This window comes from Schistocerca nitens, chromosome 1, assembly GCF_023898315.1.
Source record: "Schistocerca nitens isolate TAMUIC-IGC-003100 chromosome 1, iqSchNite1.1, whole genome shotgun sequence".
Taxonomy (NCBI): domain Eukaryota; kingdom Metazoa; phylum Arthropoda; class Insecta; order Orthoptera; family Acrididae; genus Schistocerca; species Schistocerca nitens.
The window spans coordinates 202,915,587-202,942,698 of NC_064614.1; the positions used below are offsets into that span (position 1 = coordinate 202,915,587).

At 38.9% G+C, this 27,112-nt stretch overlaps 1 protein-coding gene across 2 annotated transcripts in view; it reads left to right on the forward strand.

The window, feature by feature from the left end:
- Positions 1-27,112, forward strand: part of LOC126245812 (ubiquitin carboxyl-terminal hydrolase 30) — a 123,108-nt gene that overhangs the window by 24,585 nt on the left and 71,411 nt on the right. For both annotated transcript variants that reach the window (XM_049948346.1, XM_049948347.1), the window contains exon 3: positions 17,912-18,084. In XM_049948346.1, the coding sequence (XP_049804303.1) occupies positions 17,912-18,084 (173 nt within the window). The remainder of the gene's footprint in view (positions 1-17,911; positions 18,085-27,112) is intronic.

Genomic DNA, 27,112 nt, shown 5'->3' on the forward strand with positions numbered 1-27,112 from the left:
GCTCTTCACTGTCCTCCTGCACTTCTGACACACATTAGGTCCCAGAAAGACATGCACAATAACTGGGAATGTTGTTACCTTCTTAGCAATTTGTCATTGTGCTGTTGAACATTTATGGATCAGTTGTTGATACAACGGAGGTAGGAAAGGTACCATAACACTTTATGCAGAAATGTTTTGAGACTTGGACACACAACACTTTTGTCACAGCATTGTGGATAACAAACTAACAAATTATGATGATGATATGTAAAAAGATATGCAAGAGAACAGTGATATAATGCTAGTAAAAACTGTTAGTAAATCTGTTATATTTACTGAGTGATCATGTATTGATTGGTCTCATTTGATACATTGTGTGTATGTACTTGTAGTACAGGAGAAGCCGGTTTCACCTAATTTCTTGAAATATGTGGCCTACATATTATAATTTACAACAGATTGATAGAAATGATAGTAATTTTATGTGCATTTATCTTTAGATTTATATTAGTATCTCACTTATTTATACAGTTTTAACTTGAGTTATTGCAGCACAGACATATGAAAACATATGACACGTACAATAATTTACATGTATCTGTAGGTTTGCATTCGGTTCTTATTATTTTGATACACTCTTTCGTATAGATGAGTGTAATATATACATATAGGTAATAGAATATTACCCATTATTTACATATATACTTTTGTGCACTGTAAAATTCTGTTTACACTAAATAATCCTTAAGAAGTGAAATGTCTTCTCATCCCCCCCCCCCTCCCCAACGACTCTCCTCAGTCAGTGTGTACTTCTATTTCATTATTTATTGTTTTATAGTAATGTGTTTTCTTTTATTAATGGAGCTATTGTTCTGACTGTGTACATACCTGGAAATATTGATATTCTTACATTTTGGCAGTTAGCTTCAGCTGCCAGAGACTGTGGTCATCTGTACGTGAGTTGTGTTTGTGCACTTGTGTGTGTGTGATTGTGTGTGTGTGTGTGTGTGTGTGTGTGTGTGTGTGTGTGTGTGTGTGTGTGTGTGTGTGTGCGAACATGTTGTCTATTTTCAACAAAAGCCTTATTGGCTGATAGCTCATTTTGTGACAGTCTTTTTGTTGTGCTTATCTGTGAGTCAGAATCTCTGCTAAATGGTGGCTAACGACTATCCTTTTCATAACGTTCTTACGTTCCATCCTGGATTTTCCATTGTTAAATTTTGGAAGGTAGTTCTGCATCTGTAACAGAAGCAGTGAAAGTAGATATTGAAGGTTTCAATTCATCGATGGATTTTGGACGGTTTTTATAGGCAGTTGCTTTTGCTGCACCCCAGAAGAAAAAGTCAGGTGATGTTAGGTGAGGCGAACGTGGAGGCAAAAGTCCCTGTGAAATTATGCGATCACCAAAAACCTCAGCAAGCAGTGACATTGAAACGCGAGCTGTATGTGCGGTTGCACCGTCTTGTTTAAAGTAACTGTTCGGTATTTCACTTAACACAAGTTCTCCTATGAATGGGTACAGAATATCACAGCAGTATTGTTGTGCTTTTATTGTTTCGTTGAAAAACCCAGGCAGGGGAACAATCATATGGCACTGTGGAGAAACTTTTGGAACACCCTGTACTAGGGTAACAGGCTTGAAGACAGCATTACAGCAAGAGAAGAGGAAGTAGATGAAGATGAGAGGGAAGATATGATACTATGAAAAGAAATTCACCGAACTCTGAAAGAGCTAAATCTAAACAAGACCCCTGGAATAGACAACATTCCTTCAGGATTATTTAGATCTTCGGGAAAACCAACAATGATACAATTGTTCCACCTAGTATGCAAGCTACTGTTACATAAAAAGGCAGAATACCTACACACATCATGAAGAGTGTGATATTCCCAATTCCAAACCAGGTATGTGCCGATGAGTGTGGATTTTAAAAAGTCGTGATTGCAAAATGACGATTGCAAAATGCTAGCGTGAATTGTTTGCAGAAGACTGGAAAACCTGGAAGAAGCCAACCTAGGAAAACATCAGTTTGGATTTCAGAGAAATATAGGAACATGCAACTTATCTTAGAAGATACATTGAAAAAAGGCAAACATACGTTCGTAGCAATAGTAGCTTTAGAAGAAGCTATTAACAGTGTTGAATAGAATACACTCATTGAAGTCCTGAAGGTAGCCATTATTAACCCTCTAGTGCATGATTTTTTTCTTTCTTAAAGAAAAAAATCTCACAGATAGGCCAATGCAAACTTAGTAATGGAAAAATATTTAAAAAATTCTACTGTTGATTTTTATATTTTAGATGTTTTATTGGTTTGATTCATAAATGAATCATCGTGTATCTGGACATTTGATGCGTATATGAATCATTCTTAGTATTTTGTGTCATAGAACTTTTATTACACTCATTACCTTGGAAAAAACACATGGTATAAATTTAAAAGCCATTTACATTTCTTGATCACACAGTAAATGCAGAAATACATTACATTTAGAACATAAACATTTAATTTTTAAACATTAATTAATTCTGAAATTGTATTAACATCAGTATTCAACACCACTGACAGTACTTTTTTCTCTATAATTTACATGGTGTGAAACTGTAGAAAACAATTTGTATCCTTATTAAAGCAAAGTGCAATGCCACATTTATTGCACACCACAAAGGTTTCCTTTGCACATGTCGGAAACGTGCACCATAGTCTTGTGGGATTCCATGTTGGAAAATGATTCACGCTGTCACATCGCACATCTGGAGGAGGAATTGGGGCTGTTGGACCTTTACATTTCTTTTCAGCATAATTGTTCCAAACTTCAGAAGGAAGTTCTCCCTCGTTTTGGCAGTGCATAATGTCCAATAATGCAAGGAGTAGTTGCAAGTTCAATTCTGACCGTTGACAGTTTCATTGAGTCTATGGGAGCATGCAGCTTTCTATGCAGCAACCAGGAATTGACAACAGTTACATCAAGAATATGATAAAACAATCGCATATACCATTTACTGGAGCGTATAGAAATTTGATGACGTCCCAACAAGCTGTCAAGCAAATCAACACCTCCCATATGACGATTGTATTCACGTGTTACTGCTGGGCAATTCACAGTTTTCTTTGTCTATTCTTTCCTATCAAACCTTTAAATTGTTCCTTCTGGTTGGGTTCCAGCAAATGTAGATAATAAACACACACTCTTGTTATCTTTCCGCGACAAATTGCGGACTTCAACATTGTTGTATGTTGTGCAGTACTCTATCGAAAACCCTCTTCTTTTTTCATCAAATCATCATTTGGAAGTTTACACTGAGGGATTCTATTCCTTCTGACAGTGCCCAAACTATGAATACCTTCCTCAGCCAAGTATGAAACTAGTAAAAGGCTGGTATAGTAATTGTCAAAGTACACTTTGTGAAACACACCTCTTGGAATCTCTCTGCACAGTTGGACAACTACACTCCTGGAAATTGAAATAAGAACACCGTGAATTCATTGTCCCAGGAAGGGGAAACTTTATTGACACATTCCTGGGGTCAGATACATCACATGATCACACTGACAGAACCACAGGCACATAGACACAGGCAACAGAGCATGCACAATGTCGGCACTAGTACAGTGTATATCCACCTTTCGCAGCAATGCAGGCTGCTATTCTCCCATGGAGACGATCGTAGAGATGCTGGATGTAGTCCTGTGGAACGGCTTGCCATGCCATTTCCACCTGGCGCCTCAGTTGGACCAACGTTCGTGCTGGACGTGCAGACCGCGTGAGACGACGCTTCATCCAGTCCCAAACATTCTCAATGGGGGACAGATCCGGAGATCGTGCTGGCCAGGGTAGTTGACTTACACCTTCTAGAGCACGTTGGGTGGCACGGGATACATGCGGACGTGCATTGTCCTGTTGGAACAGCAAGTTCCCTTGCCAGTCTAGGAATGGTAGAATGATGGGTTCGATGACGGTTTGGATGTACCGTGCACTATTCAGTGTCCCCTCGACGATCACCAGTGGTGTACGGCCAGTGTAGGAGATCGCTCCCCACACCATGATGCCGGGTGTTGGCCCTGTGTGCCTCGGTCGTATGCAGTCCTGATTGTGGTGCTCACCTGCACGGCGCCAAACACGCATACGACCATCATTGGCACCAAGGCAGAAGCGACTCTCATCGCTGAAGACGACACGTCTCCATTCGTCCCTCCATTCACGCCTGTCGCGACACCACTGGAGGCGGGCTGCACGATGTTGGGGCGTGAGCGGAAGACGACCTAACGGTGTGCGGTACCGTAGCCCAGCTTCATGGAGACGGTTGCGAATGGTCCTCGCCGATACCCCAGGAGCAACAGTGTCCCTAATTTGCTGGGAAGTGGCGGTGCGGTCCCCTACGGCACTGCGTAGGATCCTATGGTCTTGGCGTGCATCCGTGCGTCGCTGCGGTCCGGTCCCAGGTCGACGGGCACGTGTACCTTCTGCCGACCACTGGCGACAACATCAATGTACTGTGGAGACCTCACGCCCCACGTGTTGAGCAATTCGGCGGTACGTCCACCCGGCCTCCCGCATGCCCACTACACGCCCTCGCTCAAAGTCCGTCAACTGCACATACGGTTCACATCCACGCAGTCGCGGCATGCTACCAGTGTTAAAGACTGCGATGGAGCTCCGTATGCCACGGCAAACTGGCTGACACTGACGGCGGCGGTGCACAAATGCTGCGCAGCTGGCGCCATTCGACGGCCAACACCGCGGTTCCTGGTGTGTCCGCTGTGCCGTGCGTGTGATCATTGCTTGTACAGCCCTCTCGCAGTGTCCGGAGCAAGTATGGTGGGTCTGACACACCGGTGTCAATGTGTTCTTTTTTCCATTTCCAGGAGTGTATATTTCCACTAGCTCCCAAGTCTGGTTCATGATGAAGTCTATTTTTCAACTCATTTTCAGCTCCAGTGTATATTTCGAATTTATAGGCAAATCCAGACACACCACAGAGAACAAATAACTTGTAGCCCCATTTATGAGGTTTTTGAGGCATATACTGCTTTAGGTGATGTCTAGCCTTAGTGGCACACATCTTCTCATCAATTGATAAACACTGCCATTAGGAACAGAAAGAAAATTCTTCCCAACTTCATCAAAAACTGGATGCAATTTGTACAGCTTATCATCTCCATCAGCTTCTTTATTCAGTACTTGCTTTGAGTTGTCATTGAAATGTAAATTAGCTTGAATTTTTTCAAACATGTTCAATGATAAAGCTTTTTAGAATATTTGCACACAGAAGTAAGAATACAAATTCCAAGGAACTTATGTAGATCATCTTCTGATATATCCAGTGGTTTGCTTGGGTCCTTCGAAATACTGTAAAGAAGACTCTCATCGTTAATTTTCTTCATTAGTTCCTTGCTATAAAAAGTACGTGAAAATCTGAAATGGGTGTCAAGTGCTTGTAAAAATTCAGGAATATCACTACAACCAACGGACTTCTTTTGCTGTTCTGGTATATTTAGAATTGTTTTCCTCCAAATCACATTTCCAGTTTTCTTCTTTGAAGTATTTTGTTTTGTTGATTTTGGCTGCTGTGCTTTATCTAACTGTCTTCCACTACTTTGTGAGGTTGCTGGAACAAGGTTGAGGATCCACTTCATAGGTGCACAAACTTTCTGTTGACTGACTGCATGCTTGTTTGTGAATCTGTGCACTTCTTGAACTTCAGATTCTATAAGTTCATCACCTGATAAGCTATCAAACAACATGTTCACAAAGTCATTTTCACCAAGAATATTGGCAATACAAGACTGCTCTTCAGATAAAGCATCTCCAGCTGTGTCCAATAAAAATGACGTTAACTGTGATTCCCTGAGCTGTATATCACTGCTGTTTGTATTATTCCCTTCAATTTCCTCAGTATCACTTCCACTGTGTAAATCTAAATCATCCTCACTGTCACTTGGGATACTACTCAATAAGAAAGAGATGCCCTTATCATCCAATTTTCTTCTAATTCCTTTCTCATCTATGTAGTGAACTGACATCTAGAAGGAAGATGAAATCATTATAAGAGTAGCATTTTTGACAGCATTAATATCAGTAGTGAAACTGTTCTATACAATTATAAATTATAATTTATTATTTATATTATATAAGCCAGACTTAGGTGATCAAGAACAAGAGACAGTGTTCATATATAAAACAAACATAATGTTATAAGGAACAGTAAAAGGAAATAGCTACATGAAATGTAAGTGAACAAATATTGTGTGTGTTATGTTCCTTTACACACGATGATTCATATATGAATCATTCATATTACAGCTTTTATAGAAACAGCAAAAAATATATAAATACCTATAATTCCTACCAAAACTATTATGGTTATGGCTGTAATTTTTGTGCCACTTACCTTGAATTACTGCATCATCTACAATCAGCCGAAAATGGTGAACAGCATAAACAATGTTTACAATGCCACTACCAAAGATAATGCTACCTAACAGGCAGCTGCTTCACAATAAATATTTTCTCTGGCCAGGAAACAATTGCTGAATGATTCATAAATGCACGAGCATGTTTACAGCACTCAGTAAAGCTGCAGTGAATGAAAATACTCTAGGAAATAAACTGATGCATATATGCATCACTATGTACTAGAGGGTTAAATGCATTGAGTAATTGATTATTTAAACTTGTGCAGAAATTAAACTGCAGTCAGTAAGCAAAGGCCATGAAGGGGAAGCAGTAATTGAGAAGGGACTGAGGCAAGGTTGTAGCCTATTCCTGACGTTATTCAATCTGTAAATTGAGCAAGCAGTGAAGGAAACCAGGGATACGTTTGGAAAGGAAATTAAAGTTCAGGGAACAGAAATGAAACCTTGAGGTTTGCTGGTGACATGGTAATTCTTTCAGATACGAAAAAAGTTTTGTAAGGCCAGTTGAATAGAAAGGAAATGTCATGAAAAGAGGTAATAAGATGAATATTAACAAAATTAAAATAAGGCTGATACAATGTAGTTGAATTAAGTCATGTCGTGCTAGGGAAATTGGATTCTCAAATAAGAGGCCAAAAGTAGTCAGTGAGCTGTGTTATATGGGCAGTAAAATTATTGACAGTGGCCGAAGTAGAGAAGATGTGCTGTCTGACAATAACAAGAAAAACGTTTCTGAAAAAAATGAAATTTGTTAACACAGAATGTAAATTTAATTGTTACGAAGTTTCTTCAGAAAGTATTTGTCTGGAATGAACACTTGTACAGAAGTGAAACATGGATGATAAACAGGTCAGATAAGAAGAGATTAGAAGTTTTTAAAATGTCGTGCTGCAGGGGAACACTGAAGATTATTTGAGTAGATTGGATAACCAATGATGAGGGAAAGACACAACCTGAGTGAAAAAAGGGATCAGTTCATAGATCTCTTCTTGAGGCATCAAGGAGGCACGAGTTTGGTAATGCAGGGTAAGTTAGAGGAGAGGGGCGAGGGGTGGTACCAGTTGTAGAGGGGAGACCTAGACTTGACTACAGTATGTTCAGATTGATGAAGAGTGCAGTATCTAGGCAGAGGTGCAAAGGCTTGCAAAAGGTAGGCCAGGGTGGAGAGCATCATCAGATGACTGTTTGCTCTGAAGACCACAACAGCAGCATCATTTTTAGTACTGGATTTTCCTAAAATGTAATTTGATATTGTGAATATGGTTCAAAGAAAGCTAGGTTCTTGGTATATGTAACTTATTTATTTCTATAATTTGCAAGCTGTTTCTTAATAAATAGTGCTTAATTTACAGCAGACATGGTCTATATGTTGTTTCTATTGGAGTTCGTTGTCTGCCATTATTCTCAAAAATGTTACAGAGGTAACTATTTCCATCATGTTTCATTTAGAAATATATCTATGTGATTTTTCTTTTCTTTATCAGTGAATATTATGAACTTTCTCATTTTTAGATTTATTATTGAGTCAGTCTCTTTGAGTCAGTGCACTGTGTTATGTTCTGAAATAAATGTGTCATCAAGTGTGTCTAGCTTTTTCTCTGTTTTTTAATGCCATCAGCATACTGCATTTTTTTGTTTCTTCTCAGTGACTTTGATATTTTTTTAATAAGCTGAAAAAAGGGGGCCAAGTACAGGTCCATGAAGTACACCATACTTAATGGCACTGATTTCAGATCTGCACCCAGAATCTGTAGTCACTTACTAGTTTTGTTGTTAATATATAGTTATATCCATTGCACTACATTTTTCAGTTATAACTGCGTGAGTGATTTTGTCAGAAGCTTCAGACAAATTCAGAAACAGCAGATACCAAGGGTCTTTTGTCTAATGCATCTAAAATACTGTGAGGATGAGTCGTGAGTCGCGCTTGGGTAGCTGAGTCGGTAGAGCACTTGCCTGCGAAAGGCAAAGGTTCCAAGTTCTAGTCACGGTCTGGCACACAGTTTTAATCTGCCAGGAAGTTTCACAACTATAATAGTCTGTTAGGCTGGAGATAAGTCTTCCTGAAGATTCGCCTTTTTGGAATCCATGTTGTGCTTACATCAGAATACTGTAAATACTCCTACTTACTTGTAGGAAGTAAGCATGTATGGTAAACATTTGATCTAACATACAATTTAACACATTGGCATCTAACAATCTTATTTTGTCTTATTCATTCTCATCACTATCTGCACTGGTATTTATTTCACTGCTCTCCCTCCCTCCCTCCCTCCCTCCCTCCCTCCCTCCCTCCCTCCCTCCCTCCCTCCCTCCCTCCCTCATTATCTTCCCACAGTTCTTCATACTCACTGCAATTCATTTTGCATTTGATATGCAGCATTTCTTGAACCCCTTGATGATGGACTCAGTGATATGAAGGTCTATGAAGCAAGAATTCAATTTATGGATGTCTGTCCTATTGCATTGATGGGGGTCTTCAACTGACGATATATATGAGAAAAAATACCATCATAGCTGTATCTTGAGAATGACTTTATTGTCTCACATTACTAATTTCAGTGGCACATTACCACCATCCTCAGGCCCAAACACTACCAAAAGAGTATTAAATTTCCAATGCATTAGAGACAACGTGGTGTTGAGCAGAGACTCCTAAGGAAAGCTAGCTCACGTGTACTAATAACAAGGACTCCACAATAAATGCGCCAAGGAAATTGAATACCCCTTTGGCAGTGGTGGGGCCTGAGGATGGTGGTAATGTGCCGCCGAAACTAGTCGTGTGAGACAATATAGTCATTCTCAAGATACAGCTGTGGTGGTACTTTTTCTTGCATATATAATCAGGAATTCACTCATGCAGGAGGGTGACTGTAAGCAATTAAAACATGAAAATGTTGAATGTTATTGTTTAAACAGTTTTCAGAATGATTGAGTGAAGTAGATCAATGTGTACAGCGATGTTTTAATCCAGGTTTTTCATTGCTTGAGTGAACTCTTTTTAGGAGGTCCATGATTTAATTATTTATATATGCATTCCATAATAAGTATTCACATTTTGAATTGACACCTTTTTTATGCCTTTTGGGACACATTTTTGCACCTAAAAATCCAAGATCTAGTAATGTACCATGTTTAGTGGAATCTTCCACTAATTTGATAATTTAGCAGAATTTGATTTGTTATCTTTGGAATTACTAAACTGAGTGAGTAGTGTAGAAACTATAAAGTTATTTAATTTAATGTCTTGAATTTATGAAATGTGAGTTACAGTCACCAATTTCCTGGAAAGAATTAATTCCACAGTACAAAGACAATACAACCAGATAAACATAAAAGTTGAAGTTTTACTGATATGGATTTTTGCCTTCGAAGTCTAGGTGAAATTCTTCTTGATTAGTCATACTGTGATTATTTTATTTGGTGTCAAGTTGTTAAATAATGAGCACTGCACTGCAGGAATTAATTTGTGATCATCTCATATTTATTGGCACACACAATTTTGCAGTGATCAATTTGTATTCAAGAATTTAGACAGTTAATATATCAAAGGTCAACACTTCATCTAAACCAAGATTTTGTGACTGAGGGTTTTTTTTTTTTTTTTAACGTTGTGTCATATTTATTTTGCAGTGTAACTGTCGAGTTGTGACAGATGAATAACACAATGTTTAATAAGTTTTTATGTAGTAGTGCATATTTTTACTGTTCAAACCTGACTTTGATGGATGTAGTTACTGTATATACTTACTGAGTGCTAAATGCAGAAACTGGGAACTGTACATTTTGGTAGTTTAATCCAAATTCACAAAGAAGTTTACATTTTAATAGTTGACTACTGTTGGACTGAGTCTTCATATGAGAAGCCAATTTATAGACACTTGTAGTACCATAATCACACGTGTAACATATTTAATAACTAGCTTAGTGCCTGCTGCTTCACTTGTGTAAACTGTATGGCCTGCAGAGATTTTTTTGCGTTTGTTTAATTGAGTTTTTATGTTATTCACATATTGCAATACCTTCTAAGCTTTTCATACTAATTAAGGCCATACAAGCATGATCTTTTCAGAATGTAGTTCAGACCAAAAAGTGATTCAGGTAGCTGGAGTCCAAAAGTTTCGTTCATCATGCCGTTTGTGTTGTGGATATATTTCTATAGCCTCTTTTATCCCCTAGCAAAAATTTCTTTATATCTAATTGAGAAGTAAAATACCTATTTTCATAAATTTAGCTTTAAGTATTTTTTAATGTAACGAAATATTTTCTTAAAATTTTAATCCCCTATTGCACTCCCTTAAAGGTTGAATTTCCAGAAAGAGTGAAACACGTATTTCTTTCTTTCTTTCTTTGTATATATATTTTTTAAATCGAGAAGTCAAATACCAGTTGTCACAGATATAGCCTTAAAATCCTTCAGTAGTTCTTTGGTAATTATTTATTTTCAAATAAAATTTCACAGAGACTATTTTACCCCTTTAGTGGTTGAATTTCCAAAAATACTGAAACATGCATTTTTTTATTTTCTGTATGAGAAACCAAATGTCAGTTTTCGTAGTTCTAACTTCAAAATTCCTGTAATAGTGACATACTTTCAAAAAGGCTTCCATCCCCTATTTCACCACCCTAGGAGTGGAATTTTGGACAATCCATTCTTAAATGATGCCTGTAGTGTAAAGTCCACACTTCAAAATTATGTCCTTAGGTGTTTGGGCTGGGCAAAGATGAGTCACTGAATCAGTCTGACCCTGTTTCAACCCCTGAAGTTTTGACTTTCCAAAAACAGTGAAACACATATTTTTCATCTCTAACCAAGAAGACAAATGCCAATTTTCAAAGATTTAGCTTTAGCTTTAAAATGCTTTCAAAATGAAATACTTTCATAAAATGTTTCATCCCCTATTTCACCTCCTTCGGGATTGAATTTCACAAAAACAGTTATATGCATATGATTTAGTTTCGGAAATGCTTGCACAATGAAATATTGCCATAAAAGATTTTCATCCCCTGTGTCACCCATGAAGGGGTTGAATTTCCAAAAGCAGTGACACACACATATTTTTACTTCTCACTGACAAGTCAAATTTAAATTTTCATAGATTTAACTTTAAAAATGCTTTCATAATAAAATCTCACCCCTTATTTCGCCCCCTTAGGGGGCTCAATTTCCAAAAACACTGACACTGTTCATAGATGTAGCTTTAAAAATACTTTAGTTGTTCTTTAATAATGATATATTTGCAAAAAAAGCTTTCACCCACTATTTCACCTCTATAGGGTTTAATTTCCAAAAATGCTGAAACGTGTATTTATTTATTTTTGACTGAGAAACCAAATACAAATATTCAAAACTGCCTTAATGGCGACATTTTTCAAAAAAACACTTCATCCCATGTTTCACTCCCTTAGGGTTGGAATTTCAGAAAATCCATTCTTAAACAACAGCTACAGTATCAGATCAACACCTCCTTCAAATTTCAAGTTTCTATCCTTGGCAATTTGGGCTGGACGATGATGGTGAGTGTGTCAGCACATTGACTTTATATATAGAAATAATATAAGAACATGGAAAAATGAGAGGGACAAAGACAGAACATTTTCTTTAACTAATAGCTGTATAATTAAGAAATTATAGTAGTTGTACAATTTTGTGGGAGATAGCTATTACCAAATAGGGGATTTCCAGAGTTTGAAGGAAAACTCAAAAAGTGGAAGGAGTACATCGAAGCCCTTTTCAAAGAGGATACAGGTGAAATCTGCTTCACCTGATGCAAGGATCAGTGAAGTCAATTCTGCAGTCACAAACGGTGAAATTGTACATACCATCAAACTGCAGAAGGAGGGTAAAGTCACCAGTCCAGACGCGGTCTGTGTTGAAGTTATTAATGTTTTAGCTGAATAGAACTCGATTGGCCTCAGCCTCCTAACATCATTGTTCAATGTTATCTTTGTAGCTGGAAAGATACCTTATTATTGGCTGAGATCTACTTTTATACCAGTGCCAAAGAAGACCAACTCTTCCCATGTGATGATTATCGTACGATTAGTTTGATGTCTCATGTACTCAAAATGTTTATGTGAATCATACACATGTGGATTTACAAGAAGTTACAAATGGATGTGACTCAGTTTGGCTTCTGAAATGGGGTTGGAACTTGTGAAGCAATCTTCTCCCTAAAAAATACTAGTGCATAGTTTCAGAGATATGAATGTTGATGTGTACGCTTGTTTTGCTAACTATAAAAAAGCCTTTGACTACATGAGACATAAAAAAATGGTGGAAATTTTGACTTCCACTGGTACTGACCTAAATGATTTACGTATCAGCAACACTCTGCATCAGAATCAGACCACAGATGTAAAAACTGCCCAAGGAACATCATAAGCAACTACAATTTGTAAAGGCATTCCTCATTGCTTTATACTACAACCTGTCTTGCGCAACATTTAATCCAAAACAATTTTCAGGGGACTGTTGGTGGAAGAAAGCACTCGGGTCATAATATGTGGAAAGATTATTATTAATATTAGGTACAAAAATGGCAGTGTTGCCATACCAAATGGTCTATCTGTGCCCCAACACTTGATAGACAAGTTAGTCCAGTGCAGTAAAGAGTTTGGCACGTTTGTCAACACTTCCAAGACCAAAGTTGTAGTCTTGTCTATAAGAAGAAACCAAGCAACCTTATTCAATCTTATTTTCTTTGACAAGAAAATTAGATTGAATATGTATTCTCCTTGAAGTACTTGGGCACTGTGATGGATAAGCAGTGTGGCTGAAAGAAAGAGCTCAGATCTGGAATAGGACAGACCAGGAGACAATGTATTAGCATGAAAAACTTTTCATAAGCTCAGATCTTAGTCTGCAACTGAGAATGTGAATGATTCGTTGCTACACTTTCTCCCTTCTTCTCTACCAATATCTAGAGAAAATAATGAAATGCGTCTATATCACCATCTCTTACGCATACCTTGGGTGCTGAAAATTTCAAATGAAGTCCTCCATTGGATGAAAAAACAAAAAGAACCATTCCTTACTATAAAAAAAGGAAGACTTAATATCTAGGATGCATTATAAGAGGTGAATGATACCAGTTATTACAACTCATCATTGAAGGGAAAATACAAGGGAAAAGGCCTATTGGAAGGGAAGAAACTTATAGCTGAAGGACTTCAGAAAGGGTGCAATTACATACCGGAAGATGCCTTCCATGCTGCAACATCACGTCCAAAGATGTCGGCGTGGACCACCAAACTTTCTCAGGAGAAGGTGTCTTAAGGAGAAGAAAGTTTGCTAGTAAAATCTTGACAATAATTAATATACAGGTTCTCTTAATGAAAGTAGATGTTTTCAGAATCAGGAAAATCAGGACTATAAAACTGAGGTACTGAATTTTGGAAATAATCACAATTTAAGATTGGAACATTCTGGAACATGAAATTTTTGAATACAAATAACTTATGAAATATGAATTGTTTGGAGGAAGAGAATGAGGGGTTTCATTTGAGCTATCTCATTTAGAAACTGCTATTTGCTCATAGAAACATTTCACCTTCACCCGTCTAGTAAATCATGAATAATCATCTAAAGCAAAATTTTTCTGTAAGAACCAAATATACTATTATCATAAGTAATCTGAACACTATCCTGTGGATATCAAATTTTAATGAAATACAGTGTGAATAAGAGATCAGTTATTTCAGGTAACTGTCATGTATGTGTTATGTGCAAACTGTAAAAAGAAAAAGAAAAAAGAATGCATTTGGGGAGTATAATTGCAGCAAATGGAGCTACCCCACAATGCAACATCTCAGTGTTGGACTGTTGGTGTGATATGTCATATTTACATGTTAGTTTGAGGAGGTGATGATTTACGGCTTCTAGAAACTTTTGGAAATCATGATTTGGACACAACTGTATTGTCACTTTATCAAACAACCAATTTTGGTCAGAAACAGACAATCCTTGGGTATAACGTGACATCATTAGTGAGCTGTGTGACATACCATAACTCTTGAAGAGCATCATGCAGTAAATCAACATTTTAAATCCAACTATAATATTGGATTACATCCAGCAGTCCAGCACGTAGTAGGTAATGTGCCAAAGCACATGATGTGTCTTGGCTACTGTGTGCTGTATTTACTAGTTGGACTTAACACATCATTTTTTTTTGTAGGATGCTTGTTAGTAGTTATGTTGTCATGCATTTGATTAATGATATAACATTGTACCTGAGGATAGTCCATTTCGGACTGAAATTGATTGTTTAACAAAGTGACAATACAACTGTGTACAAACCGTGATTTTCCAAACATTTGTGTGTTCATGATTACAATAACACAAAGAAAAATTGAGAAGGCTGTGGATAAAGATAAATTCATTAGCTTCAAGACAGGTGAAGAAATCAGAGAAGCAATTCTGCCCATGTGCTTAGTCGTGGAAGAGATAATATATACCAGACTATCTTCCTAGCATTTATGGACCCAAATGAAGCTTTCAACTATGTAAAGTGTAATGAACTGTTAAAAGTTATGAGGATGAAGCATGAAGTCAGTTGAATGAACCATAGAAACCAAATGGAAATGACGAAAATGAAACATTGGGAAGACACAAGTTTGTGTCAAGTATGTTATAAGGCAAGGTTGCAGCTTATTGTCATTGTTGGACTCATTTATTGAAGAAGCACTGGAGACACTGAAAGAAAATTTCAGGAGACAGAAAGTGTAACACAATAGATGCCAATACAAGTTTCTCATCCAGGCCCTGATGGCCCAAGGAATATCAAACGGCTCCCACACTATTTTCTGCCATGTGACATAATGCAGATGTGATATGGAGGGGCAGATCACCACTCATCTGATCATTTTGCTGACTTTCCAGAGCTTGGAGCTGCTACTTCTCAATCAAGTAATCCCTCAGTTGGCATCATAAAGCTAAGTGCACCCAATACCAGTCCTCCCATCAAGGAGAAATCCTTGATAGTACCAGGAACTGAAACTGAGTCCTCCGCATGGCAGCCATCTATATGACCACTCAGCTGGAGGAGGACAAAATAGATACCACTGCCAGGATTTTATCAATCGGAGGAGGCAAAGAAAAGCTGCTGGATGTTTTAAATGGTTTACTTAGCACAGAATTTATTATGAGTGTAAGGAAAACAAAGTCAAAAGTAAATATATCAAACTGAAAGATGAATACTATTATGAAACGAAAGTTGCTGCTCACTATAGTATCGCTTCAGTTGCCAGAGACTGCAGTTGTGTGTGTGTGTGTGTGTGTGTGTGTGTGTGTGTGTCGTCTATTTTCATCGAAGGCCTTGCTGGCTGAAAACCTATTTGTGACAGTCTTTTTGTTGTGCCTATCTGCGACCTAGCATCTCCACCATATAGTGAGTAGCAACTTTCTTCGATCATATTGTTGTTTTCCATTGTTTGAAAGATGAATAAGTGAGATAAAGCCTTGATTATTTTGAATGCCACCAGTATTAGGTACATTTCTAATGAAAATTGTGTCATTACCACCCTTGACCTGACAGTTGCCTCTTTCAGACAGTTACTCATGTAGGGAGACCTACAGGTTAATGTAGAATATGAATTACTATGCAATAAGGCATTTTTTACATACACAGTCCACTACTGGAGGAGAGAGTGCCAGAAAAAGTCCCAACACCAACTGAAGACACAACTTCAAGATTTTTAGTGTGAAACAAATGTAGCCAGTGGGCCACAGCAGTACAGTGACTTGGTAAACACCAGACTTGGGTAAAACAGCCTTTCAAAATATTCTGCAGCTTAGAAAGTGTAATTTCACAAAATGGACAAACTAAGAAAGAAATCAATAGCCAATTTTCGCAGGAGGATGGATCTTTTTGTTCAAGAAGAGAGCCCCATGTCATCAAATAATATTATGAATTTGAGAAAAAACCTCCCTGAATTTGCATCTGGAGCACGATATTATCTGCAGTGTAACATGATTTGTTATAAAAGTGGGGAAGAATAAACTGGAATCATTTGGAATATGGCACTTACAGAAGCAAGCCACAAATTTACATGGCCCAATAAAGTGTACTCCTGAGCAGTTTAATTGCAGTGAGATGATGTGGCATAGATTCTATCAAACGACAAAGATTTTTCATATCTTTGGAATGTTCTGCGAACTACTCTGACACATTTCAGAAGAAATGTCTGAAAGGGGTGATGTATTGTCTCAGTGAAGGACCAGGTCATCTCTGTAGTGCTGTAAAGAAGCTGATAGAAGCACATGTCAGGTGGTTACTGTATTTTTTACCATAAATAAATTACAGCAGATATATCAGCAGCCAGAGTTCAACCTGGGTAAACACTTGCTACATGAAAGTACTTTTTCCACCTGCTTGAACAGTGCTCTGTTGGCATGAGGGATTCATCACCTCATTTGATTTTCATTGTTCTTGTCCTTTGTCATCTGCCAGTTTGAAAGTGTAGTGTGACTCATCAGTCTAGATCCTTTTTCTGTTGGTAGTGTTCCTGCATTGATGCTAATCCCTGTACCTAGAGTCAGACCGTGAGCAGACCTACATGCTTGTTGTGGTGGTTTCTATAGGTACAGCTTAGAGATATTTTTGGACAGTATGACTCCTCACAGTCGTTATTATCCAGCATTGAATTGGTTACTAATTTGCTGTACGGTTGCCGATCTTTTCACTGCTAGAACCCAAGATAATTGATGGCAACACTTTTTTTCAACATGTTGTTGCCTGTGGCAGTGACACTAGTGGTGACAGTTTTCCTTGACTGATGTGCTCGCCATACACTCTCGATACAGTAGCTTGTGAAAATCGTAGTGCCTCTTAACACTTAACTTGCATATATTTAGCAACCACTGTCTGTCTACAGTCAGATGTGCTGATATCGGATGTGCTACCCATCCCACACTTAGCTGTCATGCTGATATCCAGTAGTGTGTCTGAAATGAAGTGATAAACAATAGGCAAGGAAAAGAATCACATTGAAACCCTCACCAGAAGAAAACAGGTCAGTAGGGCTTACATTAAGACCTGCGACTGTATTGGAGAGGAATTACAGGGGCTGATAAAGATCATAATATGTGAAAGTGATAGTGTTTGCATTAGATAAATAGATTAAAAAGATCAACATAAAATTGAGAAGGGTGGAAGATAAGATCAAATTGGTTATATGACTGATGATTTTACTTTAAAAACATGTCATTTTGATTTACAAAGCTGCAGACCTCAATTCAGTTATCTGCAACGTCATGTTAGAAAGTATCTGAACTTTTTTCCATAACTCTATCCTTTGCTGATGTAAGAAACAGCTGAAGGACCTGATTAAATAAATGTAATAAATACGTCAACAACTTGAATGCGTAAGTGATGCATACATTACAGAGAAAATGTCCAAATATGCTACCCTGACTGTGATGTATTAAACATTACAATTGTTGCACAGCTACTAAATTACATTTTATGTTACTTTCTTAGGTAATATTTGTATCTGTTTACTTTCAGTTGTGAATGGGCAGCATCCAAACATATCTGAAGATCCGTACACAGCGGAAAATGTTATTAAATGTCTCTTCAGCAAGGGCTGGACAATTTCACCTGAGGAGCATGATGTACATGAACTTCTGAACGTGATAATGACAACAATTGAGGAAGAGATCCATCATTCTAATACCACGGTATTGGATACTTTCAGTTCAATTAAAATGAGTAATTGCTGGTGGTTGTCTTTTTCCTTGTTTTTGTCTCCCTTTGGTAAAAGATTTTTGTTTTCTAAGTTCTACTTTGATTTAGCACATTTTGTAAAGTATATATTATAAAATATAAAGAGCAGTCAATGTTTCATCCTTCCTATTTATATGGGTAACAAACATATTTTAATCAACAATAATCCTGCTAAACTAGTCGCCACGACTAGTTTAGTTTCACAGTAGAACCAAACAAGCTTTTCATTTTCTTAGCTATGGGTAAACAGTCTTCCTTAAATAAACAATTTAAATGTTATTAAAAAGGAAAAAGCTTTCTAATGTTCTATAAAATTATATTTATTTGGTCGCGAACTGGCTTTCGGCTTCTCGGGCCATCTTTGGGTTACAGCTGAATGTCGCAAATCAAATAAACATGATAGCAACATACACAGATATTTTTGTACAGAAATACATAAGTGACAAAGTGTTTACAAAGGAAAACATTACAGTAATTACATTAACTAAAAAAAAGTAATGATAAACAAAGTGTCATGTGGAGCTACTTTTGACAAATGATAAATAAGGTGTATTTGCAATTTGAAACTAGTATTTGTAACAAAAACTTAATTTAACAAAGAGTAAAATGGAAATTGAATTCTAAAATTTAATACTAGTTTGGCATTCAGTGTCACGTGTTTGTTGATTTCCAGTATCTCCATTAGGGTCACTTTTTTTTTTTTTTTTTTGTTGACAGAATGTAAAACTTCACATTCTACATCATATGAATAGTTTTTTGATAAAAGATTATCAACAAAGGTCGAATCTTTCTTCCTTAATCAAAAATTTTTTTTCAGTCAACTGTCAACATAATCGATATACTTGGAGAAATGCATGATGTTCACTGTGCTGCCTTACAGTATATTTATTTACAATCAGGTTTGATCATGGACCATCTTCACAGTGGAAGATAGCTATTGTGGCAACTTCACATGTCATACATGCTGATTAACAAGAAAAGTATACTCCATAATGACTTGAAACATCAGAAAATGATACTTACCACCATGATACCAGCTTAAGCTCGAAAAAAACATGGAAAACATATAACAGCAGTAAGTGCACAGCACCAGTGCTCATACACACCACGCAGTAAGTTAACACTTGTGCACTTAATGATGTTACATGTTTTCAATTGTTCTGCTCGCTTAAGCTGGTATTGTTACATTAAGTATCATTTTCTGATTTTCTCAAGTCAGCAGTGGCATATAATTTTCTGGTTAAATAGGATGTATGACATGTGAAGTTGTCACAATTGATGTTTTCCCACTGTGAGGATGCTTCATGATTGAAACCAGTTGTAAATAAATATGTCCACATAGCCTAATTGCCACAGCTCTGCCTGACTGACCAATATACACATTTCCACACTGCTTGCAAGTGATTTTATATATACCACTCTGTGCCTAGGTTTTCAGTTTGTCTTTGTTATTGAATAAAAATTTTTATATGTTATTGGCGTTGGTCTGTAATTGCAAAATTTAACTTCTTTTTGTGAGATGGTTTGAAATGCTGCCAATACCAGTAATTTTACATGAGGCTTTGTAACTGCTAAGTGATTTGCTGTTGGCCATGAGGCTTTGTAACTGCTAAGTGATTTGCTGTTGGCCAGCATACAGAAGTGGTGTAATTTTATTCATTTTCTTTTTTTTTTTTTTCTTTTGTAGATATTATCAGTCAGGACAGAGATGTGGACAATGCATGAAGCAGTTTGTTAGATGGTTTATAGTTCTACATCTACATTTATACTCTGCAAACCACAGTGAGGTGCGTGGCAGAGGGTACATCCCATTGCACCCGTTTTAGGGTTTCTTCCTGTTCTATTTACGTATGGAGTGTGTGAATAATGATTGCATGAATACCTCTTTGTGTGCAGTAATTATTCTAATCTTATCTCCATGATCCGTAAGTGAGTGGTATGTAGGGGTTGTGGTATATTCCTAGTGTAATCATTTAATGCCAGTTCTTTCAGAGGGTGTATACGACCTGAGACAACCGGGAGATCCGGGAAAAACCCGGGAATTTTTTCATCCAGGAGAAAACAGGGTAAAACCCGGGATTTTTTTAGAATTTCGGGAATTTTTCATTGTTTCATTTTTCAGTTAAATTTTTGTAATTTTGACTGGTAAGAACCGATACTCTAACAAAGGATATTACTGTACCCTGCTACTGCAGAATAATACTCCAACAATAAAATATAAACGAGAGAAAAAACGAATATAACTTAAATTGCAAAGGAAATGCGCCATATACAACCACGACACACAGTGCTCATGCAGTCGTCTGCCAACTGCAAAATGTGTCAAAGGCTTTAGGAAGACTATGGAATACTTCATAACAACAAATTGCCACCGATGAGCATGAAGTCACAACTGTTTACATTAGATACATTTTAGCAGTTACAATTGGGCTCATGCGCATGCTCAGTTGAGTCGCGTTTGAGTAGTAGTCTGCCGCTTCTGGCAACAGGAATGTGGTTGTTGGCTGTGCTAGCAGTCGCAGCAAGCAGCTAGATGCTACCGGGAAAAGGGAGCGCCAAATTCATATTATTGAGGAAAAAAAACTTGTTTCACAAAGTGCCTAGCATCCAGCGCATGTTTGTCTATCGATTATTCATATTATTTGGAAATGCTTCCCTGTTGGTTTTTGAACATTTTTGAACACATTTTAAGTTGATTTCTGAATAAATCATAAGTTGATTTTTGAATGCATGCGTAGTGTACGTGATGTCTCTGCCAGGAGAATCCTCGTCACATCTAGAAATAAACTTTCCACAGACAAAAGGGGATGGGGCTATACGAGCTGAGCAGAGTAAAGCCGAATGGATGAATGCCAATCGCTGTCTGATTATGTGGTTGATTGGGTTTACGAATGATCAGTGTTGTTATAACTACTAGCGAAATCCATAGATTCAGACAACCACTATGGAAATAAACAAATGGCAGGAATAACAGGTGAGAAAGATTACGTATTATCTTATCGCTGTATCCAAGAAAATGAAATTTTGACAGAAATTTTTTGACCAGATCGCTACACCAGTACCACAGCCCCCAGCTAGCAGCCGCTTAAGTTCTATTCTGGAAGTAACGTGGAAAAAGTGTTGTACGAACACATAATAACACCTAACTGGAAAATAATCGCGGGATAACTAAACCTGTGATTCCGGTAGGGTTAGAGAAGTTAATCGGCGAACAAATTTTGACAATGGCAGGAATAGCTACAGAATTGGTGATGACAAGATTGGTTGTTAGAACAAGGAAGGAGAAGAAACAGTAACATAACAAATTATGGAAGAATAAGACAATCCCAAATTTATATAAAAATTTCGTAATACTACTTTTTGATCTCGTGCTTGAGAAACTGGTGTGTATGAATGAAATGTGGAAGTATTTCCTAACATAAAGCTTTTTGCTTGTAATAGGCCTAATAGGCATTTGATATTGGTACTTCGTGAATTATATTCTATTGCATTATAAAAATGGCTATTTGTGCCAAAACAGTCTCGTTTATTTGGTGTGTGTTACAAAATTGCTGCCATATTAGAAAGGCCTATTTTGTTTTATCTAGCAGACAGTGACCGACCAAATAGACATAATCAGAAACCACACCGGTCTTGGGTAATATTTGTGTTAACAGCTTTTTCAGTATTAGATAACGATATTTCGATTTTTCATGTAGCAAAACGTTTGACGAACTTTGATGAGGTAATAGATTCCTTCGCAGAAAGGAAAGCTCACCATGTAAAGCCGTAGCAAGATTAGAGAGGAAAAAATGCTAGGAGCTAAGGATTGAAGAAATGTGTAATTTTGTGCTTATCTCTTGTCTTTATTGGTTTTATGTATCCTATATTTAATTTTGTGTCACACAAAACATCAAGTTATTAGCTAATAGGCAAAAATCCACCATTTCTAGTTCACAAACAGTTCCTTTCACCTTTTAAACAACCATTTCGGCTAATTCTAATAACTTTCGCTTTATTTCCATTTCCGTTTTTCCCACATCACTGATAATTTTTATCCGCTTCCCACAGGTTTTAACGTCATTATTTCGTCGTCAGACAATTGTTAGCCTCATTTTCATAATCTGGCACCACAAAACCACTCCTTTTAATATATTACACGCAGTTTTTTCGAAATTTTCCCGAATTTCTCCGTCCTTTAACGTGTTTTGGCGGCAACACAACCACCTAACCTTTGTGCACATCGCTGTCTACCAACCCAAGTCCAACATAGTCCAGCTGTAACCAACACCTTCTCACCTTTTTTCACACCAGATCTCCAGTTACTTTCCAGTCCACCTTTATCTCTTCCCATATATTTTTATTTTCATTTTCATTTCAGCCTCATGTTACACTTTCCACCTTCTAATACCATGTCACCCTCACAACACCCCCACAACGACCCCATTAAGTTTTATTTACATTCCATCCGCAGACATGCCTTTGCCCTATCCAGATTACGCTCCCATATTCTATTTTCTCAGGCTTGTCTGACATTTGGCATTACCCCAAAGGCCTCACACTTAAAGTTCCCATCTCTGGCTGCAACCCTTCTTTCCATCAGTCCCTATACCAGTTCCAAACTGAACAATCCATTGCCCTCACCCACCTAATCCTTCACCTACACATCAACTCAGCCAATGAACACACCCGTCAACTCCTATCCTTAATAAAAGTCCTTAATCTTTCCTCTCCCACATCCACACCGGCTGTTCAGAGCATCCTCCTACAGGCCAACCGTAAATTAGAACAGCATGCCACCCTCCACCTCAAAAAACTATCCAATCTCCTGGTTTCCCACCTCCGGAAAGGCAACTCACTCACCCTTCACAACCTTTCCAGCAAACCTCAACCTCCTCTCATTGCACACCAACCCAGTCTCTCCCATCTACTCAATCTCCCACTTCCAGCTCCACTCCCTCCAAAACCTCAAAATTCCAATCAACACAACCTGGAACCACAACACCCCAATTCAGTAGTTAACCTTTCCTCCAAACCTCTCTCCCAATCCGAAACCTCTGTCCTATCCAAAGGCCTCACCTTCAGCCCCACTCCCAGATTCAACCAAACAGCCCTCGTCAAAGATTTATTGTCCTACACCCGTACTCTCTGCTGGAAATATCACTTTGCCACGAAGAAAAATGATCCTAATCCTACTCCTAATGATCCCACTCCCCAAAACACCATGCAAATTGAACCCTGCCTGGAACAGTTCCGTCCTCCGTCGCAGCGGGACCCACCTCCTCTTCCTCAAAATCACCCTCTCCAAACCTTCCAGGAATTTCTGACTTCCAGCCTTGCATCTCAATCCTTCTTAAAAAACCTTAATCCTACTCCCAAAATCACCACTGCTGAAGCCCAGGCTATCCGTGATCTGAAGGCTGACCGATCCATCGTCATTCTTCCGGCGGACAAGGGTTCCACGACCGTGGTACTTGATCGTCGGGAGTATGTGGCTGAGGGACTGCGTCAGCTTTCAGACAACACCACATACAAAGTTTGCCAAGGTAACCCCATTCCCGATGTCCAGGCGGAGCTTCAAGGAATCCTCAGAACCTTAGGCCCCCTGCAAAACCTTTCACCTGACTCCATCAACCTCCTGACCCCACCGACACCCCGCACCCCTACCTTCTACCTTCTTCCTAAAATCCACAAACCCAATCATCCCGGCTGCCCCATTGTAGCTGGTTACCAAGCCCCCACAGAACGTACCTCTGCCTACGTAGATCAACACCTTCAACCCATTACATGCAGTCTCCCATCCTTCATCAAAGACACCAACCACTTTCTCGAACGCCTGGAATCCTTACCCAATCTGTTACCCCCAGAAACCATCCTTGTAACCATTGATGCCACTTCCTTATACACAAATATTCCGCACGTCCAGGGCCTCGCTGCGATGGAGCACTTCCTTTCACGCCGATCACCTGCCACCCTACCTAAAACCTCTTTCCTCATCACCTTAGCCAGCTTCATCTTGACCCACAACTTCTTCACTTTTGAAGGCCAGACATACCAACAATTAAAGGGAACAGCCATGGGTACCAGGATGGCCCCCTCGTTCGCCAACCTATTCATGGGTCGCTTAGAGGAAGCCTTCTTGGTTACCCAGGCCTGCCAACCCAAAGTTTGGTACAGATTTATTGATGACATCTTCATGATCTGGACTCACAGTGAAGAAGAACTTCAGAATTTCCTCTCCAACCTTAATTCCTTTGGTTCCATCTCAGATTCACCTGGTCCTACTCCAAATCCCATGCCACTTTCCTTGACGTTGACCTCCACCTGTCCAATGGCCAGCTTCACACGTCCGTCCACATCAAACCCACCAACAAGCAACAGTACCTGCATTATGACAGCTGCCACCCATTCCACATCAAACGGTCCCTTCCCTACAGCCTAGGTCTTCGTGGCAAACGAATCTGCTCCAGTCCGGAATCCCTGAAACATTACACCAACAACCTGACAACAGCTTTCGCATCTCGCAACTACCCTCCCGACCTGGTACAGAAGCAAATAACCAGAGCCACTTCCTCATCCCCTCGAACCCAGAATCCCCCACAGAAGAACCACAAAAGTGCCCCACTTGTGACAGGATACTTTCCGGGACTGGACCAGACTCTGAATGTGGCTCTCCAGCAGGGATACGACTTCCTCAAATCCTGCCCTGAAATGAGATCCATCCTTCATGAAATCCTCCCCTCTCCACCAAGAGTGTCTTTCCGCCGTCCACCTAACCTTCGTAACCTGTTAGTTCATCCCTATGAAATCCCCAAACCACCCTCCCTACCCTCTGGCTCCTATCCTTGTAACCGCCCCCGGTGTAAAACCTGTCCCATGCACCCTCCCACCACCACCTACTCCAGTCCTGTAACCCGGAAGGTGTACACGATCAAAGGCAGAGCCACATGTGAAAGCACCCACGTGATTTACCAACTGACCTGCCTACACTGTGATGCATTCTATGTGGGAATGACCAGCAACAAACTGTCCATTCGCATGAATGGACACAGGCAGACAGTGTTTGTTGGTAATGAGGATCACCCTGTGGCTAAACATGCCTTGGTGCACGGCCAGCACATCTTGGCACAGTGTTACACCGTCCGGGTTATCTGGATAGTTCCCTCCAACACCAACCTATCCGAACTCCGGAGATGGGAACTTGCTCTTCAATATATCCTCTCTTCCCGTTACCCACCAGGCCTCAATCTCCGCTAATTTCAAGTTGCCGCCACTCATACCTCACCTGTCATTCAACATCATCTTTGCCTCTTCACTTCCGCCTCGACTGACATCTCTGCCCAAACCCTTTGTCTTTAAATATGTCTGCTTGTGTCTGTATATGTGTGGATGGATATGTGCGTGTGTGCGAGTGTATACCTGTCCTTTTTTCCCCCTAAGGTAAGTCTTTCCGCTCCCGGGATTGGAATGACTCCTTACCCTCTCCCTTAAAACCCACATCCTTTCGTCTTTCCCTCTCCTTCCTCTCTTTCCTGATGAGGCAACAGTTTGTTGCGAAAGCTTGAATTTTGTATGTGTGTTTGTGTTTGTTTGTGTGTCTATCGACCTGCCAGCACTTTCGTTCGGTAAGTCACATCATCTTTGTTTTTACATATATTTTTCCCACGTGGAATGTTTCCCTGGCTGTCAAACCGGTCGACTGGGAGCAGGAGAGGCACCACAAGTCATTCCAATTTCTACTGTCCTGAATATAGTTTGATTGTATGCATTACAAAATATACACGTTTCAATTCCACAGAGCGAAATACAGTGATGTGCGGTAGAAGAATGCTTTATGAAGAGGCATGGCACTGCACTTTGGCATACTTAAGACCAAATAATATGTCTTACATTTCCTCGAACACATGTGTTTTATGTTTCAGACTTTTCAGAAAGATGTGCGCTACAAGATGAACATGTTTTTGAAAATTCGATGTTTTTTAGTATTGACCCGGTTCACAAATATCGTAGATCTGGGGCTGATGCGCAGAGCAGTCTGGAACCGCGAGACTACTATGGTCGCAGGTTCGAATCCTGCCTCGGGCATGGATGTGTGTGATGTCTTTAAGTTAGTTAGGTTTAACTAGTTCTAAGTTCTAGGGGACTAATGACCTCAAAAGTTGAGTCCCATAGTGCTCAGAGCCATTTGAACGAAATTCTGATGCTGTTGGAGTATCCTCTGATGTCTTCTTTCTTTTATGACATAACGTATGAACTTTCAATGTTTTACACCTACGTACATACGATCTTCCTACACCATGGTAGCTCTCTTGCAACTGCTGAAACGAACCTATTTCTAACAGGTCGCGGGAAAATATTGCGAATAGTGGTTTGAAAAGCGTTACTTTCAAAGTAAACATCCTTTTACGTAAGTTGAACTATGTGGAAGAATGTACCATGAATTTATTAAATCGCAGAGCGTTTGACTCTCATTTAAAAATCAATTCTGATGACGATCCATTTAGAAGAATTTCAAACCCTGAAGATCAGACATTTATGTCATTATTAAAAATTTTCCTGGCACATTTATGTGATATATCTTAAGTGAAGCAGGCAAAAAGGAATAAAAACGTCTCAAAAATGAGATCGACAGGAAGTGCAAAATGGCTAAGCAGGGATGGCTAGAGGACAGATGTAAGGATGTAGAGGCTTATCTCACTAGGGGTAAGATAGATACAGCCTACAGGAAAACTAAGAGACCTTTGGAGAAAAGAGAACCACTTGTATGAATATCAAGAGCTCTGATGGATACCCAGTTCTAAGCAAAGAAGGGAAAGCAGAAAGGTGGAAGGAGTATATAGAGGGTCTATACAAGGGCGATGTATTTGAGGACAATATTATGGAAATGGAAGAGGATGTAGAGGAAGATGAAATGGGAGATATGATACTGCGTGAAGAGTTTGACAGAGCACTGAAAGACCTGAGTCGAAACAAGGCCCCGGGAGTAGATAACATTCCATTGGA